General features: G+C 47.5%; 1 protein-coding gene across 5 annotated transcripts in view; it reads left to right on the forward strand.

The window, feature by feature from the left end:
- The window catches only part of LOC137651745 (transcription factor SPT20 homolog), a 589276-nt gene that overhangs the window by 49465 nt on the left and 521323 nt on the right, over positions 1 to 18488 (forward strand). For all 5 annotated transcript variants that reach the window (XM_068384967.1, XM_068384977.1, XM_068384972.1 and 2 more), the window contains exon 3: positions 11419 to 11599. In XM_068384967.1, the coding sequence (XP_068241068.1) occupies positions 11419 to 11599 (181 nt within the window). The remainder of the gene's footprint in view (positions 1 to 11418; positions 11600 to 18488) is intronic.

The following is an 18488-nucleotide window of genomic DNA, read 5'->3' on the forward strand; positions in this document are numbered from 1 at the left end:
TGGTCTGCTACTTATGCACCAGTGCTGTATGTCCTCACGCACCTGTTGTGGTTGACAGTTCAGTTTTTTGACAGTTCACAGACTGTCAAGCAGTTACATAACGTTGCCTTCTGGTCTGCTGCTAATGCACCAGTGCTGTATGTCCTCACGCACTTGTTGTGGTTGACAGTTCAGTTTTTGACAGTTCACAGACTGTCAAGCAGTTACATAACGTTGCCTTCTGGTCTGCTGCTAATGCACCAGTGAGACCCTCACTGAGATAACCTAGCTTTTCTCGGACTAGGTTCCTGTAGATGAGAAAGTGCTGTTCTCCCTCCTACTGATATTCCTTTGAGGACTCTGTCATTTGGAGAGGAGCTTTAAGCTGCTTAGCCTCCTATGGACTTTAATTAAATCATGATGATTTTTTAAGGATCTTCGTCCGGATCTTGTAACTGCTGCTCCTCGTTCGCCTCACGTCAGAACTTACACTAGGCCTAGCTACTTCGAAGCCGTTGTTGTTAAGCTAGTGCTCTCTCGCTCTCCTAGAGAGCGTTACGTTGGCTAGGCGACTGGTTTTTGCACCAGGAGGAGTTTTAGGGATTCAGCCTTTGATTTCCCTTCTTTTAAACTGGCTTATAGAGCGAGAGTCTGATAATACACGAGAGAAGTTCTCGGCTTGGGAGTTCATGCCTCTGCCCAGATAGACTTCTCAATTCTGGTAGACTCGCCCTGGCGCCTAGCCAGGAGACGCTCCAAGTTGTTTACAGGTCAACTTCTCAACTTTTGTGAGCCTTTGAAATTTTGCTGTACTATTATGTCACACATAACAAGGCTTTCAGGGATGGTAAATGGTTCCGCCTCAGTCGCTAACCCCGTCTGTTGCCACACCTGCTCCCGTAGACCCTAAAGGGCTTTGCTGCAAGACATGCAGTCCAAGCTTGCGTCCTTGATAGAGGACTTAAATGCGGAGAAGAACCTTCTGGCCAACAACCTTCCAACCGGTTGGTTGTGCGCCCTGTTGACGCTGAGGTAACCTACTCGCGTCTGCCAGTTGAGGTGGTTCCTCCTTCTGGCCAACAACCTTCCAACCGGTCGGTTGTGCGCCCTGTTGACGCTGAGGTAACCTACTCGTGTCTGCCAGTTAAGGTGGTTCCTCCACCGATGCGACCCAGTGTGGGTTGCCAGTCGCACGTTGATGTTAAGCGACGCTCGGAGGTGGTTGTTGACATTCAGGACGTTCAACAACCAGCAGAGGTGACTTGTTGTGACGCAGTGCGTCAACCTCAGCAACCCGGTAGGGTGTTGACTGCACAACCCAGACAGTCTAGACAGTTTCGGGTTGACGCTGTACTTCCTCGCGCACCCATGGTTGTTGACAGTTCACAGACTGTGAAGCAGTTCCATGATTTTACGTCCGGCTCCGTCACGCATCCACCAGTGCGACCGGATTCAGCGAGTCAGACGTTGCCCACTCCGTTGCCGTTTCCTCATCAGTTTCGGATGAGGAACCCTCTGATGAGGACGTTGCTGAACAAGACGATCAGCCCCCAGCCCTGCTATCCATCCAGAAGATGCTGAAGAAGGAACGCTGCCCAGTCAGGCTGTGTATGAGTCTGGTAGGGACACTGTCATCCGTGGATCAATTTGTGTCACTAGGAAGACTACACCTCCGTCCTCTTCTATACCATCTAGCTTTTCACTGGAAAAAGGACAAGACGCTAGAAGCGGTCTCGATCCCGGTTTCCGGAAAGATAAAGTCTTGTCTGACTTGGTGAAAGGACTATATCAACCTTAGAGAGGGTCTTCCCCTGACTGTTCAGACTCCCAACCACGTTCTCTTCTCGGACGCATCGGACGTAGGCTGGGGTGCGACATTAGACGGTCGGGAATGCTCGGGATTATGGAACTCGAGTCAAAGGACAATGCATTTCAACTGCAAGGAGCTACTGGCAGTTAGTCTGACCTGGAAAAGCTTCAGGTCTCTCCTTCAAGGCAAGTGGTGGAGGTGAACTCGGACAACACCACGGCTTTGGAGTACATCTCCAAGCAAGGAGGGACCTACTCTCTGACATTGTACGAGATTGCAAGGGTCCTCCTCACCTGGTCAAAAGGTCTAGACATATCACTAGTAACGAGGTTCATCCAAGGCAACTTGAATGTCATGGCAGATTGTCTCAGTCGGAAGGGGCAAATAATTCCAACAGAATGGACCCTCCACAAGGATGTAGGCTAGAGACTTTGGGCCACCTGGGGCCAGCCAACCATAGATCTCTTCGCAACCTCGATGACCAAGAGGCTCCCAATATTTTGCTCACCAATCCCGGACCCAGCAGCAGTTCATATAGATGCCTTTCTACTAGATTGGTCACATCTAGATCTATATGCATTCCCTCCGTTCAAGATTGTCAACAAGGTACTGCAGAAGTTCGCCTCTCTCGAAGGGACAAGGTTGACGCTAGTTGCTTCCCTCTGGCCCGCGAGAGAATGACTCACCGAGGTACTTCGATGGCTAGTAGACGTTCCCAGAACACTTCCCCTAAGGGTGGACCTTCTACGTCAGCCACGCGTAAAGAAGGTACACCAAGGCCTCCACGCTCTTCGTCTGACTGCCTTCAGACTATCGAAAGACTCTCGAGAGCTAGAGGCTTTTCGAAGGAGGCAACCAGAGCGTTTGCTAGAGCAAGGAGAATATCCACCCTTAGAATCTACCTATCGAAGTGGGAAATCTTCCGAAACTGGTGCAAGTCAGTATCCGTATCCTCGACCAGTACCTCTGTAACTCAAATAGCTGACTTTCTCTTATATCTGAGGAAAGAACGATCTCTTTCAGCTCCCACTATCAAGGGTTACAGAAGCATGTTGGCATCAGTCTTCCGTCACAGAGGCTTAGATCTTTCCAACAATAAAGATCTACAGGACCTCCTTAAGTCTTTTGAGACCACGAAGGAGCGTCGTTTGGTTACACCTGGTTGGAATTTAGACGTGGTACTAAGATTCCTTATGTCAGACAGGTTCGAACCGCTTCAATCAGCCTCCCTGAAAGATCTCACCTTTAAGACTCTTTTCCTGATATGCTTAACCACAGCTAAAAGAGTCAGTGAGATTCATGCCTTCAGCAAGAACATCGGATTCTCATCCGAAACGGCTACATGTTCTACAACTTGGTTTTCTAGCCAAACACGAGCTGCCTTCTCGGCCTTGACCAATATCGTTCGATATTCCAAACTTATCGTATGGTTGGAAATGAACTAGAAAGAGTTTTATGTCCTGTAAGAGCTCTTAAGTTCTATTTAAAAACCTTTACGAGGCCCGTCTGAAGCTTTATGGTGTTCAGTTTAGAATCCATCTTTGCCTATGTCAGAGAATGCTTTATCCTATTTTATCAGACTGTTAATACGAGAAGCTCATTCCCATCTGAATGAGGAAGACCAAGCTTGGCTGTAGGTAAGGACACACGAAGTTAGAGCTGTCGCAACTTCCGTGGCCTTTAAACAAAATAGATCTCTGCAAGTATATTCGACGCAACCTATTGGAAAAGCAAATCAGTGTTCGCGTCTTTTATCTTAAGAATGTCCAGTCTCTTTACGAGAACTGCTACACTCTGGGACCATTCGTAGCAACGAGTGCAGTAGTGGTGAGGGCTCGACCACTACAATTCCCTAATTCCATAACCTTTTTTAATCTTTCTCTTGAAATGTTTTATTATTGTTTTTGGGTTGTCCGGAAGGCTAAGAAGCCTTTCGCATCCTACTTGATTTGGCGGGTGGTCAAAGTCATTTCTTGAGAAGCGCCTAGATTAGAGGTTTTGATGAGGACCTTTAGTATGGGTTGCAACCCTTCATACTTCAGCTCCTAGGAGTCGCTCAGCATCCTATGAGGATCGCGAGGCTCAGTAAGGAAGACGTACTTAAAAAGGCAGAGTAATTGTTCAAGTCGACTTCCTTACCAGGTACTTATTTATTTTATGTTTGTTATTTTGAATAACTGCTAAAATGAAATACGGAATACTTAGCTCATAATAATGTCAACATGTAATGCTGGTCTCTACCCACCCCCCTGGGTGTGAATCAGCTATATGATCATCGGGTAAGTTTAATATTGAAAAATGTTATTTTCATTAGTAAAATAAATTTTTGAATATACATACCCGATGATCATAAATTAAAGGACCCACCCGTCCTCCCCAATAGAGACCCAGTGGACCGAGGAGAAAATTGGTTCTGTGTTGACATCGAGTACTTGAGTACCTACTTGACAGATGGCGCTGTTGATGTACACCCCCACCTGTATAGCGATCGCTGGCGTATTCCGCCCGTAGGTTTTTCTGTCGGGCAGCAGAGCTGACAGCTATATGATCATCGGGTAAGTATATTCAAAAATTTATTTTACTAATGAAAATAACATATTCTTCTAGAATTGTTCTGTTCTACAAAATTTTTATTACTAATAGATATTTGTTCCATAACTGGAATACAAACCTACACTATTTATTAGGGTTTTACTTTCAGCGAAGCTGAAAAGACGAGTTATTAAAATTTAGTGAGGGGTAACTACCTGTCCCGCTAGCTAGTGGGGGGGGGGGGCGGGTTAGGGGGCGTAGCTAGCTATCCCCTTCACTCGCACACCTGTGACTGAGCTCACCTTGCTTTTGGCTCATATGGTGAATGGTCGTTGGCGCTCTTCATCCTCGCAATTTTTGAACTGCCATTTAAATGCTTTTTATGCTTTTTCTTTCCAGTGTTTGTGTGGTCGTTGACTTCTGCCGGTGACCATGCTCACCTGGCCTGATCCTGAAGGCCACACCTGTGGTACCTTCATGTCCACCAAGGATATGGATCCTCACACCCTTTGCCCTACCTGTTAAATATGTGTATTGAGTGTCGGGAGTAGTCTGCCTCCCAGTGGGAAAGGTTTCGGTATCTGCGTAAGAAGTCCAAGCGGGACTCTTCTCCTTCGAAGGTTACTTCGAAGCAGAGGAAACCCAAGGCTTCTTCTGCTTCCCGACCTTCCTCCGAAGCTCCTGCTTGATCGGCCTCCTCCAGGGGACTGTCGAGTACAAGTGCAGGCCGCTTAACTCCTGGACAACCTTGGTCCTCGAGAGACAGTGTTGTTTCCCCTAGCGAAGCAGCCCTGCCTATCCCCCTGGGGGCTCTATTTCACTTTCTCCCCTTTTACAGGTTTGGCTGTCGTTGGGGTTACCGGGTCCTCCCTCCAAGGAGGCTCAGCTGCAACTACTTCGCTGGGGTGCTAGTATGCAGCAATCATTGACGTCGGAGTTGGATCATCTGGCACTCGTCGACATTGTGGTATCGGAGGAGTCTGCTGCCCGCCCTGCCAACGTTCCTTCCTCTAATACTTCTCCTGCCGTTGCCGAAGACTGCGCTTCCCCTATTGCTGAACATCCTTCGAAGGGGGAGCAAAGTCCTAGGCATGTCTCTCCTGTGAGTGTTTTTCCCTCCCGAGGGAGTTCGCTCATAGAGACTCCTCTTCGGAGGACTGCTGCTGACGGTCAGCTTGCTGATCCTCCTACCCCTAGAGGGCATCATTGTGGTCGTTTTTCGTGACATGCTCGCAATCCTCTTTGCCTTAGAGGTGCTCCTTCGCCATGGTGAAGAGACGCCTCTTTGGCTCGTTAGCTTTCCTCGCAGCCCTCCTCCTCAGAGGAGCCTTCTCGTCTGACGTTGCCTGGTTCCCGACCTTTGCCTGCCTTCGGACCTTCTTCTGCCGATACAGCTGCTAGTCCTCGAACCTCGGTTCAGGACTCCACGCCTGAGGATTGAACGCGATCCCCTTTGGAGGATGTTCGTCCTTCTGAAGGACACATCCTTTCGCCAGACCATCATGTAGTTGGTCGTAAGCTTTCGTCTTGCCAACTGCTGACTTCCTGCTCCCTCTCCTGGTTCCTGATTCCCTACCTCTCGTCATTCACCGACTCGTCATCTGCCTGCTCGTCATCTGCCTGCTCGTCAGTCGCCTGCGTATCAATCGCCTGCTTGCCAATCACTTATGCATACTTCATCTGTGCGTCCCGATGATCCTGTTTGTTATGCTTCTGCCGACCATCACCAGCCAACGTGTTACTTGCCAACGCCTCGGGCTTCTACCTCTCACCAACGTTCCCCTAAGCAACACGTCACGTCAGAACATCGTTCGCCCGGCTGCGCACCTGCTGTCCACCGCCCAATTTCGCTTAAATCACCTCCAGAGGTTACCGCTTTAAGTGCACCTAAGCAGAAGCGCTCTCTACATCAGTAGTCACCTAAGCGTCAGCGTTCACTGCGTCGACGTTCTCTGGTCGTTGAGTGGTGCAACCTCAATGCCATCTAACACGTCAATCGCCACAACGTCAGCCTTTGCTGACTTGTCAATGCTCTCCAACTCGGCAACGATCGCCAGCTCGTCAGCGTTCGCCTACTCTTCGGAGTTCTCCTCTGCGTCAGTCTTCACCAGCAAAGCGACTCTCACCAACGTGTAAATGCTCTCCAGCACCCAGGCATGCACCACAACATGAAGCACAGACAGGACAACAGTAACCACCATCCTCCACTGACTTCCAAGAAGTCACGTTATTCTATGGAGGCACAGGTAGGTGACCACAAAGGGAAGGAACAGGAGCGGAAAAGTAGGTTATCGCCTTCCAGACCATCGGTCCTCTCTCCGAGGAAGGGCAGAGTCCCATTTCACAGATCACCGTCGCCCCATTCCCCTCTCCGCAAACACATAACAGCGCGTCCACCAGGGAAAGAGGAAAAGGTCACTTTTGGGGATTTTAAGATCCCAAAACTACCGGCGCCTAAGGCGGACCCACGTAATCCAGAGGTTCCTGATAAGACTACTCAAAGGGAACCTTCGGTTTCCTTCCCTTCTGGGGATCTGTCGGAGAGCACCAATATCAGCAAGCAGCCCTGGTTTGGAGCCATTGTCAGGGCAGTTGTGGAAGCTTTTGGGCCTACCCTTTCATCCCACACCTCAGAAGCCTCTGAGAACCTCCAACAGTCATTGTTTCCAGCAGACGCACATCAAAGGGCCTCAGCTGTCTCTCCCCTGAAAAGGAAAAGAGGAGTCCCAGAGTTAGATTCTTTATCAAGGGTGAAACTGACTCTTGTTAGGCCATCAAAGACAAGGTCGAACCTCCGCGGTTCTTCTTCCACTCGCTTTCCTGGCTCACCGCCACCACAGCCAAGGGAATATCGCGAGGAACCTGTCCCAGTCTCCTTGCTGCCACCTTCGGAGGAAGACACTCGGGATGAGACCATCACGTCTCCGGAAGCGACCAGGAAGTCCAGACTATCCAGGCCTTCCATGCTGGAAGCTTACCTTCATCCTTACAAGGAGTCGAAAGACTCCAAAACGATGTCGAAGTCCTCTTTGAGGACTGCCAGACCCGCAGAGAGGGTCAGGACAGTCAGCCACCCTAGACGACCGCGACCCACCCTGAGATGAGCTGTCAGCGGTGGATGAGGGAGACTTCGCTGTCAGTCCCACTTCAGAGGGGAAACAGGAGTCAGAACACGCCTTCTGGCAGGTTCTAACTCTAATGAGGGTTCTCAACGGGCTTTCTGACCCAGAGATACCCCCCCAGGAGGGGAAAGAGACAGTCTTAGACTGTGTCTTCGGCACTCTAAATCCCACGAAGTACAGTGCAGCCTTACCCTTGTCTCAGGGACTAAAGAGTGGCCTAGGGATGAACAAGACAGCAGCGAAGGAAGTGGTTTCTTAAAAACCCTTTCCTACCTAAAACAAGAAAGGATCAAAGTCCTCCAGTGGAGTAAAATATCCTAAAGAGAGCGGCCGAGGCTGCAAACGCTAGGATAGGCAGTCCACCTGTAATGGGATACCTGCAAAGTTGCTTGAACAAGTGGAAGCAACTCGGGGCCAATCCCTGGATAGTCTCCGTGATTCGTTCATCGTATCGCATCCCGTTCATGTCATCTCTCCCTCCCCTGATGAAGGATCCAGTAATGATAGATTCCTTTGCAATGGGATCAGCAAAGGGGTTAGCCCTTCAAGCAGAAGTCCAGACCATGTTGGAGAAGGGCGCTCTCCAGGAGGTCCTTGACGACTCCCCAGGCTTCTTCAATCGACTCTGAACAAGTTTGTCAAACAGATTTCGTTCAGCATGGAGATGGTAGGCACAGTCAGACAAGCAATAAGACCACAGGACTTCATGTGCACACTGGACCTAAAGGACGCATACTTCTAGATCCCAATCCATCCATCTTCAAGGAAGTACCTAAGATTCTGCCTAGACCACAGGAAATACCAGTTCGGGGTACTGTGCTTCGGTCTTTCCACAGCACACCAAGTCTTCACCAGAATGTTCACTCTAGTGTCTCAGGATCGGCATCCGTCTCCTCCATTATCTGGACAACTAGCTGATCCTAGCAGACTTCGTGGCATCCCTTCTTTAGCACCGAGACAAACTTCTGAGGCTTTTCCAAGACATGGGAATCATGGTAAACCTCGAGAAGTCCTTTTCTTCCCACTCAGAGACTGGTATACTTGGGAATTATTTTAGACATCATTCTCCACAAAGCCTTTCCATCAGACGATAGGATAATGAGGCTGAGAAAGGTCGCAAGATCTTTTCTCAGACGAGAAGAACTCCCGGCCAAGAAGTGGCTATATCTCCTCAGACACCTATCATTCTTGGTTCTTCTAATTCTCAATGGCAGCCTCAGGATTCGATCCCTCCAGTGGCGACTAAAGTCCAGGTGGAATCAGGCTTTCAATTCCCCAGACATTCTGATCATCATGGGACCAGAGGAACAGTTGGACCTCGAGTGGTGGGTGGCAGACAGGAATCTTCGGAGTTGCATAGATCTTCTTGTCCTCTCCACGGACTTGATGTTGTTCTCAGATGCATCAAAAGAAGGGTGGGGGGCACATGTGCTGCACTACACGATCTTGGGCCTTTGGTCAAAGTCTGAAAGGTACCTCCACATAAATCTCTTAGACATGAAGGGTGTCTTTCTGGCCCTTCAACAGTTCCATCAGTTCCTGGAGGGCAACTCAGTGGTGGTGATGAGCGACAACACCACAGTAGTGGCTTACATCAACAAACAAGGAAGTAATTTTAGGCAGCCCCTATCCCATCTAGAAGTAGAAATACAGAGGTGGGCCGAGGTCCACTCGATACCACTATTAGCCCGCTTCATTCCAGACAAAAGGAATGTGCCCGCCGACAATCTGAGCAGAACATCTCAGATAGTGAGTACCGACGAATGGTCTTTGGATCATCTAGTAGCCAACAAAGGGCTGACTTTGTGGGGTTCTCTGTCAGTGGATCTTTTCGCAACGGCCCTGAACTTCAGGCTTCCGATGTACTGCTCCCCAGTCCCAGACCCCAAGGCTTTCTGGCAAGATGCATTACAACAACGATGGGACAACATCGATGTTTGTGCCTTTCCCCCGTTCTATGTGATGATAAGGGTACTTGACTAGACCAGAACTTCGGTCAACCACTCAATGACCCTCATAGCTCTGCTATGGCATCATGCGGAATGGTTCCTAGACCTTCAGCAGCTCCTGACGGAGCCCCCTAGAGAACTTCCTCCACGACGCGATCTACTCAGACAACCACACATAAGCATCTACCACAAAGCCTTAGCCTTGCTACAACTTCACGCTTGGAGACTATTCAGTACCTCACTCAGAGATGATTTTTGCAACAAGTTGCGAAGAGGATATCTGGATACTTGCGGAAGTCATCTGCAGCAATCTACCAGGCAAAGTGGCATGTCTTCTGTTGTTGGTATCAGGGAAGGGGTATCTCTCCACTTGATGCCACTATTCAAGCAATAGCGGAGTTCTCGTGCATTTGCATGAGGAATTGCGCCTCATTGCTAGAACTTTCCTTTCTCATACGGAGTTACGAACTTACCTGTCCTCAGTCGGAAGTGAGACCTCCCTTGTGGAACGTGGTTAGAGTTCTCCGGTCTCTAAACAGACCTCCCTACGAACCACTACGCCAGGCAACAGACCGCCACCTGACTTTGAAGCTTGTGTTCCTGCTCGCCTTGGCTTAGGCCAAATAAGTCAGTGAACTGCATGGTTTCTCATACAACATCACCCATTAAAGGGGATGGATAAAGGTAACGTTCAGCTTTGTTTTTGGGTTTGTTGCCAAGACTCAGAATCCAGGGTTGTCGGATCCTAGATTCAACTCGTTCCGGATAACGATTCTCCGCTCTATAACAGACAACCCAGATCATCTGTTACTTTGCCCAGTAAGGAGTTTGAGAGAACGGCAGCAGCCAGCCCCCAAGTGCCTGTACTCTTCGTCAGCTCTGGAAGGAACAAGAGGAGGATCACCAAAAACACCATTTCTGCATGGATTTGCAAGGTCATAGAGCAAACGCTAAGTCCAGATCCTCCTTAGTCATGTTGTCCCAGAGGCCCACGATGTCAGGCGTAGCTATGTCGCTGGCCTTCAAGAGAAATTACTCCGTGACACAGGTTCTACAGGCTGGGGTGTGGAAGCAACAAACAACCTTCATAGCCCACTACCTGTAAGACATAACCCACAGGAGGCTTGATACATTTTCTATCAGCCCTGTTGTGGCTGCACAACAGCTGGTCTAATACCTCAGGCTCCTTATTGGACAAGTAGCAGAAGGTTTAGGGCACTGTTATCTGGTTTTAGTCTGCCTGAATGAAAAGGAATGACTAGTTCTTTACTTTTCTTCATCTCTTGGGGAAAGCAGCATCCTGGGTTCTCTGCACAAGCTGACCTCAGCCACTGTAGGTAAAGCATGCTTCCTTGTGTACCTAGCATTGTGTCAATACTGCTGCGTCCCCATACCCTTGCAAGGTGGTATTGGAAAAGTCTTGGTTACAACAGTTTTTCATACAATGTCCCACAGTCACACTACTTATCTCAACACACAGCTTGTCTAGGCCACAGACCTTGCATAGCAAGGTTTTAGCGAGATGTTAGGGACTCCTTATTTTTGGTACTGACCTACTCAAGAAAGAAAAGTAGTCCCCGGGTAAAGCCAAAAAGCCAGATTGGCAGAGACGTTCACCCCCCTGATGGGTGAGTCACCCCTAGTAAATAGCGTAGGGTTGTATTCCAGTTATGGAAAATAAATGACAAAATTTCAAAATAATCTCTATTTTTCCTAACGATACAAAACTTGAGCTATTTGTGCAAACTTACCCGCCGACCTTGTCCACCTTGAAGTCCTACCTCCAAGCAAAGTGAGCTCAGTCACAAGTATGTGAGTGAAGGGGGGTAGCTAGTTACCCCTATAACCCCACTAACTAGCGGGTCGGGTGGTAAACCTTTGCAAAATTTTAATAGCTCATCGTTTCAGCTTCGCCAAAAGTAATGCCCTAATAAATACCTAAGGTTTGTGTCCTTAGGCAAAATACAAATTATCTCCAAATTTGTCATTTTATCTTTAAATTGTCTAAGCATACACAAATTTGCAGAGCATCAGTTTGACACACAAGTTGTTGGAGAAATTAGTTAAACGGGAAAGTCTTAACTGTCTAGTAGTCAATTTGTACAGAGGAAATGAAGGGTATTCACTTGCAATCAAGATGTCTTCAGGCCTTGAAACAGAGACTGTACGACTGCCATATGAAGAGGATGATTTTCTGACATACATAGGTAAGATGTTTTGAGACAATCCTTTTTTTTCAATCATGTAAAAAGTGTGTATATTTTAATTAATGTGTGCTGTGGTGATTTTTTCTTTAAATGTGGATGATGTATAGTATAATAATAAAATTGTAATCTCAAACATATTGACTAATAAAGAAAAAAATGATACCTTCTGATATTGAGGCTGTACATGCCTACACACAAGTAAAAACTAGTTTTGCATCTGTTGCCATTACAGCACATTTTACATTGCTAGTACTGTATCAAAATGCATCATCTGAAAGCTATCTACATGATTATCAAAGGTGTATTTTGCCATAATTAGTGTTGAAATGCAGAGGAAGTGAAAGAACATAGTTTTCTGAATAGTTCAATAACTTGGCAAATGCGCTCAAGTAGTGTTTGCTGTCCAGCAGTATCAATTTTGTTTTTGCTTTGCATATATATTGAGTGATAAATAAAGAATTACGACCCTGTAATGTTTAAGGTACTCTCTTTTTTTTAATGTAAATAAACTTTGCAGATAATTCTTGTTAGTGCTATTTCAGTTGCTGGAAGTTAGGTTCTTGAATTTTTTTGCAAATATGAAATCGGCAAGGAAAAAAGGAATAATTTTGAAGAATTAAATTTCCCTATTCCATACCAGTCAATATTGTAAAGCTGAGAGATACTGTATAGGTTCCAGTTGTTCTAAAGCTCAGCCAATTTAATAAAAACTGTAAAATTGGTAGTATACAACAAAAGTCTTTAATGGTGCTTTGAGTTAAATGACAATACTTCACTATCATTGCAGCCGTACTTGAGGTCTCCCTGGGTAGGTTTGCAATAGCTTCTGTATTATTATTATTATTATTATTATTATTATTATTATTATTATTATTATTATTATTTTTATTATTACTTGCTAAGCTACAACCTTAGTTGGAAAAGCAGGATGCTATAAGCCCAAGGGCCCCAACAGGGGAAATAGCCCAGTGAGGAAAGGAAATAAGGAAAAATTGCAAGAGAAGTTTAAGAACAATAATAACATTAAAATAAATCTTTCATATGAACTATAAAAACTTAAAAATAACACGAGGATAAAAACTTCAAAATAACAAGAGGAAGAGAAACAAGATAGAATAGTGTGCCCGAGTGTATCCTCAAGCAAGAGATCTCTAACCCAAGACAGTAGTAGAAGGCCATGGTACAGAAGCTGTGGCACTACCCAAGACTAGAGAACAATGGCTTGTCACTACAATCAGGTTACAGTATAAGGCTTTTAGTTTACAATTTCAGTTGTTAGAGAGGGAAATTCACAAAATTGATCTGCTTTTTAGCCAATGTAATATACTCGAAGCAATTCAAGAGCAGTACTGTACATTAGTACTATAATGTAGGTATATGGATATGTTGTTCTCGGGGTAAAAATAAAATTTTAGTGGTAAAATTTTTTATTTCTATACTCATCTGATGTTCTTATTTCTTTTCTCTCAAAGCTCAGTTAATATTGACTTTTACCCCCCCAAACTGAAAAATTTCTTCTTTTATTTCTTTCTAATAGACTTAGGCCTCTATTATGTATGTATAGTAATGAGACACTCTAGCAGCTAATGGCTTTATTAAGGCAGGGGAAAAAGGTGCGATGTTAATTCCACTTGTGAGGTTTGCAAAATGGCGGCCTCGTATTGGACAGGATATGTAAACATAGAAGAAGTCTGGAAACATTCGTCCTCCAACCTTCATTTGTTCCGTAACTGACATACAAACCACGCTATTTGATAGGGGTATTACTTTCAGCGTAGCTGAAATGACGAGCCATTAAAATTTAATGAGGGTTTACTACCCACACCGTTAGTTAGCGGGGGTAGGGGAGGGTAGCTTGCCACCCCCCCTCACACACCTGTGCTTGAGCTCACTTTGCTCTCGGCTCGGATGGTAGATGGACGTGTCCTCTCTCATCCTCGCCTCTCTCTTGGCAGCCATTAATGCTTTTTTGCTTTTTCTTTGACAGGTTTGTGTGAAGTTGGCCTCTGCGATTATGCGCACCTGTCCTGGATTACCCGACCGCCCCTGCAGAACATTCATGTCGGCGGTCGAGACAGACCCTCACACCCTTTGCCCTTACTGTAGAGGCCAACGGTGTGATAGTAATAATAAGTGTGGGGAATTTAGGGAGTGGTCTACCTCCTAGTGGGAGAGGTTTTCTCGGCGACGTAAGAAGAAGTCCAGCCGGGATATTTCTCCTTCGAAGGTTTCTTTGAAAGGAGAAAAACCCAAGGACTCTTCTTCCGTTGCCCAAACCTCCTCCGAAGCTCCCACTCGATTGGTCTTTTTCGAGAGACGATCGAGTAGTAGTGTAGACTGTGGTTCTGTTTTCCAAACTCGGGGTTCGAGAGACGGCGTTGCCTCCCCTAGCGAGGCAGCTCCACCTTTCCCCCCGGGGGAGGATGTGTCATTAACCGATTTATTTCAGCTTTGGTCTTCCTTGGGGCTCGAGGATTCGCCTTCCAAGGAAGCTCTCCTTGACATCATCCGATTGGGTGCTGCTGTCAAGCAATCGCCGACTTTGGCAGAGGTTGATCCTTTGTCAATTGTAGACGTTGTGGTGTCAGAGGTATCCAATGCGGTATCTCCTAATACCTCTGCCTTTTCACATCCCGCAGTAGCTGAAGGCTTAGTTTCTCCCGTTCCTGCTCAACCAACGAGGGAGAAACTAAGTCCAACAGTCTCTCCTGCTGGTGTTTCTCCCCCTCGAGGGAGTTCACTTACAGAGACTCCTCTTCGGAGGACTGCAGAAGGTCAGCTTGCTGATCCAACGGCCCCCAGAGGGCACATCCATCGCAAGGCTCGCCTTCCCCTTTCCCAGAGAGGCTTTCCTTCACCTTTTAAAGCGGTGAGGAGGCGCCTCTTTGGTTCATCGACGTCGTTGCAGTCCGCCGCAGAGGAGCCTCGTCAATGTTCACCGACTGTTCCTGCTATGGTCCTGGACCTCTCAGCGGATCGTTCGCGATCCCCTTCGGTGGAAGGTCGTCCTTTCAAAGGACACGTCGACCTTCCACCCGACAGACCTGCTGACCTGCCGTCGCCGTTCCTGAGAGCTGATGCGCTTTACGCGCCCACAAAACCTGACTACCATGCTCGTCAGGCACCGAACCCGGTTTCAGGGCATCAAGGGCGTAAGTGCCATCGTGCGCATACTTCCCCTATGCGCCATGATGGACATGCGCGCCAGCGTTCTCCTGTGCGCCAGGCTTTGCCTTGGGTAGCGCACCAGTGCTCACCTGCGCTCCAGCGCTCACCTGCTCGCCAGCTCTCACCTGCGCACCACTGCGCGCCATCAACCTCATGCGTGCCAACAACCTTCAGCACGCCAGCGGTCTCCCTTCCATCAGTGCTCGCCAACGCGCCAGTGCTCTCCTGCGCGCTAGCGCTCTCTTACACGCCAGCGCTCTCCTGCGCGCCAGCGGTCTCCCTTCCATCAGTGCTCGCCAACGCGCCAGTGCTCTCCTGCGCGCTAGCGCTCTCTTACGCGCCAGTGCTCTCCTGCGCGCTAGTGCTCTCTTACGCGCCAGTGCTCTCCTGCGCGCCAGCGCTCTCCCGCACGCCAACGCCCATGCACAGCCATCTCTCCTGCGCGCCCACAATCTTCGGATCTGGGCAAGGATACGCACGCGCGCCCGCAAGATGCGCGCCCACGCACACAAGCTTCAAGTGCGCGCCTGCGCGCCAGGGGCATCTCTCCTACGCGCGCGTGCCCTATGACATCTTCTGGGGCGCGCGAACTCTCGCCCGCACACACGCGTGTCCAACGACCGGATCCTGCGCGCCCACGCACACAAGCTTCAACTGTGCGCCCGCACGCCAGGGGCATCTCTCCTACGCGCGCGTGCCCTACGACATCTTCTGGGGCGCGCGAACTCTCGCCCACACGCACGCGTGTCCAACAGCCTGATCCTGCGCGCCCACACACGCGCGAACATTCACCCCCGCGCGCGTAATCAGTCTCCTGCGCAAGCTCCTGTGAGCCCACAGTCTCCTGCGCGCGCTCCCTCGCAATCGCCCGCATGCGCATCAGCAGTCTCCCGCGCGCGAGCACCAACAGAAAGTGGTTCCAACAACGGAATGCCTGAAACTTCTCAGAATTCCCAACTCCCTGGAAGATTAACGACACCTTCCTCTTGGAAAGAGGAGGCTTAGAATCGGGGTGTAGGAAATTCAGGCACAGGAGAGTGAACCACCAATTCGGGAGTCAAAATTGTGGTTTCACACGTTTCAGTGGGCCTTTTCTCCCACAGACGGAGGACCACACGATCTCGAAACAATTCAGGCTTCAATACAGGAGTCTCAGTAAAAGTCCTAGCTGGCTTAAGAATTGACTTAGGCTGAGTAATAGTTCTCGTAGGACGATAACTTTTCCTTTGTCGTCGGGACTTGGTACAATCCCGAGACAAAAGGTATGATGCGACTATTGCAGCCACCCCATAGGAGTCACCCTCACTACTAGAACCAGAACTCTCAGAGACTTCAGAGGAAGTCGAACTATCATCGACAAATCCTGTACTATTCTGAGTCAGTTACAGGGTCAGGGCCCCTTGGATACCAGAGAAAGTACCTCCTAAGGTAGACTGGAGGTTCAAGCCAGGCCTTTAACTGGATATGGTGAGCTTTTACCAGTTCACCATCATGCATTTTCTGCAGCTCATAGGTGACCTTATTCTCGTATACTTTAGTAACATGGAATACCCCCTCAAACCTGGGGATGAGCTTGTTCGTCAGCAGGTGTCCCAACTGGTGCACCTTCTTAAAAATCAGGGAACCTTCCTTAAACGGTTTGTACCGAAGATGTCCTTCAGCTCATGGGTCTTTCATTTCTGCTGACAGCAACGGAATACTGTCAACATTGTGAGCACCCTTCAGTATGTTCTCAGCTGGAGTACAGCCAATCTCAGTGTGGTGGGAATGGTCTTAGCTGAGAACTGCTCGGGATAAGTACTGGTCCCATTTCCTAGATTCCCCAGAAATCACCCTTAGTAACTCACTAATGGTACAGATCACCCGCTCCACTGCACCATTACTAGAGGGTTTATATGGAGTTGTTTTCACATATACAACATTGCACCACTCCAACAACTCAGTAAAATCCTAGGAAATAAACTCAGGGCCATTATCAGTCAATATCAGGACTGGAACACTAGGAATAACAAGAAAAACTCAGTCTTCAAGTGCCTGGCATATTGTACTGCTCTTCTTATTCCTTATGGGTACTGCCGTCACCCACTTGGAATAATGGTCAAGTACCATCAGACACCAAATAAAATCAGTACTGGTTGTTGGGAAACTTATAAGGTCCATTGCAACCAATTCAAAAGGAGAAGAGGTCACTATCTTCAAGGTTGGCAGGGCAACCACCTCTCTTGAAACCTTGCAAGTTTGACATTCTCAACATGTCCAGCACATATCCCTGATTACACTAATCAAAGATTTGTGCCAAACAAGTCGACGGAGCATTGCAGTCATTTTCCTGATCCCTAAGTGAGCATTCTGGAGGTGTGTCCCAGCAACTAGGTCTATCAAGACATTGAAGGTGACTACCATGACTACTGAGCCGTCTGGGTTCCGCTTCACTACCAAACCCTGGTGCACTTCCAGGTCAGATCAACATCTCCTATAGGGCAGATAGGAGCATTGAACTCGAGATGCAGGAACCCTGAAGTAGATCATCTTGATAACAGATTAGTTCTGTCGATGATCTCCTTGGATCTTAGCCACCTGACTAAAGGACAGAAGAGCAATCCTGGAGAACACTCCACGATTTGGTTCAGGGTCAGTCACCTTAATAATAGTGGTCTCAGTATGCAGGGGGGAGACTAAGAGTACCTTGAGAGACAATTGAAGAACAGTAGTGTGGTCATACACCAACTATTCTCGGGGCAAATCCAGTGTCAGGTAGATTGCTTCCAGTAGTACCTCCTCTGCTGTATTTAAGCTTTGAAGAAGAGCCTGTACGGAGGGAGTTGGAGGAGCCAGTGATCTGAGAGATTTCCATTCTGTGGGCACTCCTAACCCCTTTGGACCAGGCCAAGGCTGCACTGGCCCATGGAGGTCTGAGTGTGCCATAGACATGGTCAAGGACTGTGTTGCAATGAACAAGGGTTTGTGTGAAAAAAAAAAACTACAATTTTGTGTATATTAGGAAAAATACTTATTACTTTCAAAATTGTCAATGTTAGTTATTTTTCACAGTATTTTTGTTAAGCCTCAAGTGCCCCCCAAAAATAACTTAAGCTGTTTTTGTTCCTCTTAACAGATAATGACAACAATACCCTACTCTCAGTGGGGAGTCAAGTAGAGGTGCAAGAGAATAGCTTTCACAAGCATTTGAATACAGTAGTAACAATGCTAACTAGAATTGGAGTAATGTTTCATAATCCTGCACCTGTTTACTTCGCTGGTCAGACTATGACTGGATATGTCCAAGTAATATGTGATAAAGCCAAATCTTATTGAGAGTAGTGGTGCCCTGAACCAAGTGGGGATCATATGCTAGAAATTTATTGTAGTTTGTAGATTGTCAATAAATAGAGTGGCGATCACCTGGTTAAATTGTGTGAATTGAAGAATCCTGTGTTGAGGCCTGTTAAAGATAGGTGACATGAGCAATTTGGACTCCCCTCTACTTTTGAAAGACTGAGTGAGGACATCAAAAAAGCAGATCTTGGAACAGTCCATGTGAAGAATCTGCCATGAAGTTATGGAACTCCTATGGAACACGAGCAGAATTTGTCATAATGTTGGATACTTCATAGATGGAAAACTCGTCATGTTTACTAATCAGAGTATTTCAAGCCAATTTATATATATTTGTGACATACAATGAATATTACTTTAAAAGTGAAGGGTGGTGTGGATAGTA

This window comes from Palaemon carinicauda, chromosome 1 (genome assembly GCF_036898095.1).
Source record: "Palaemon carinicauda isolate YSFRI2023 chromosome 1, ASM3689809v2, whole genome shotgun sequence".
NCBI lineage: Eukaryota > Metazoa > Arthropoda > Malacostraca > Decapoda > Palaemonidae > Palaemon > Palaemon carinicauda.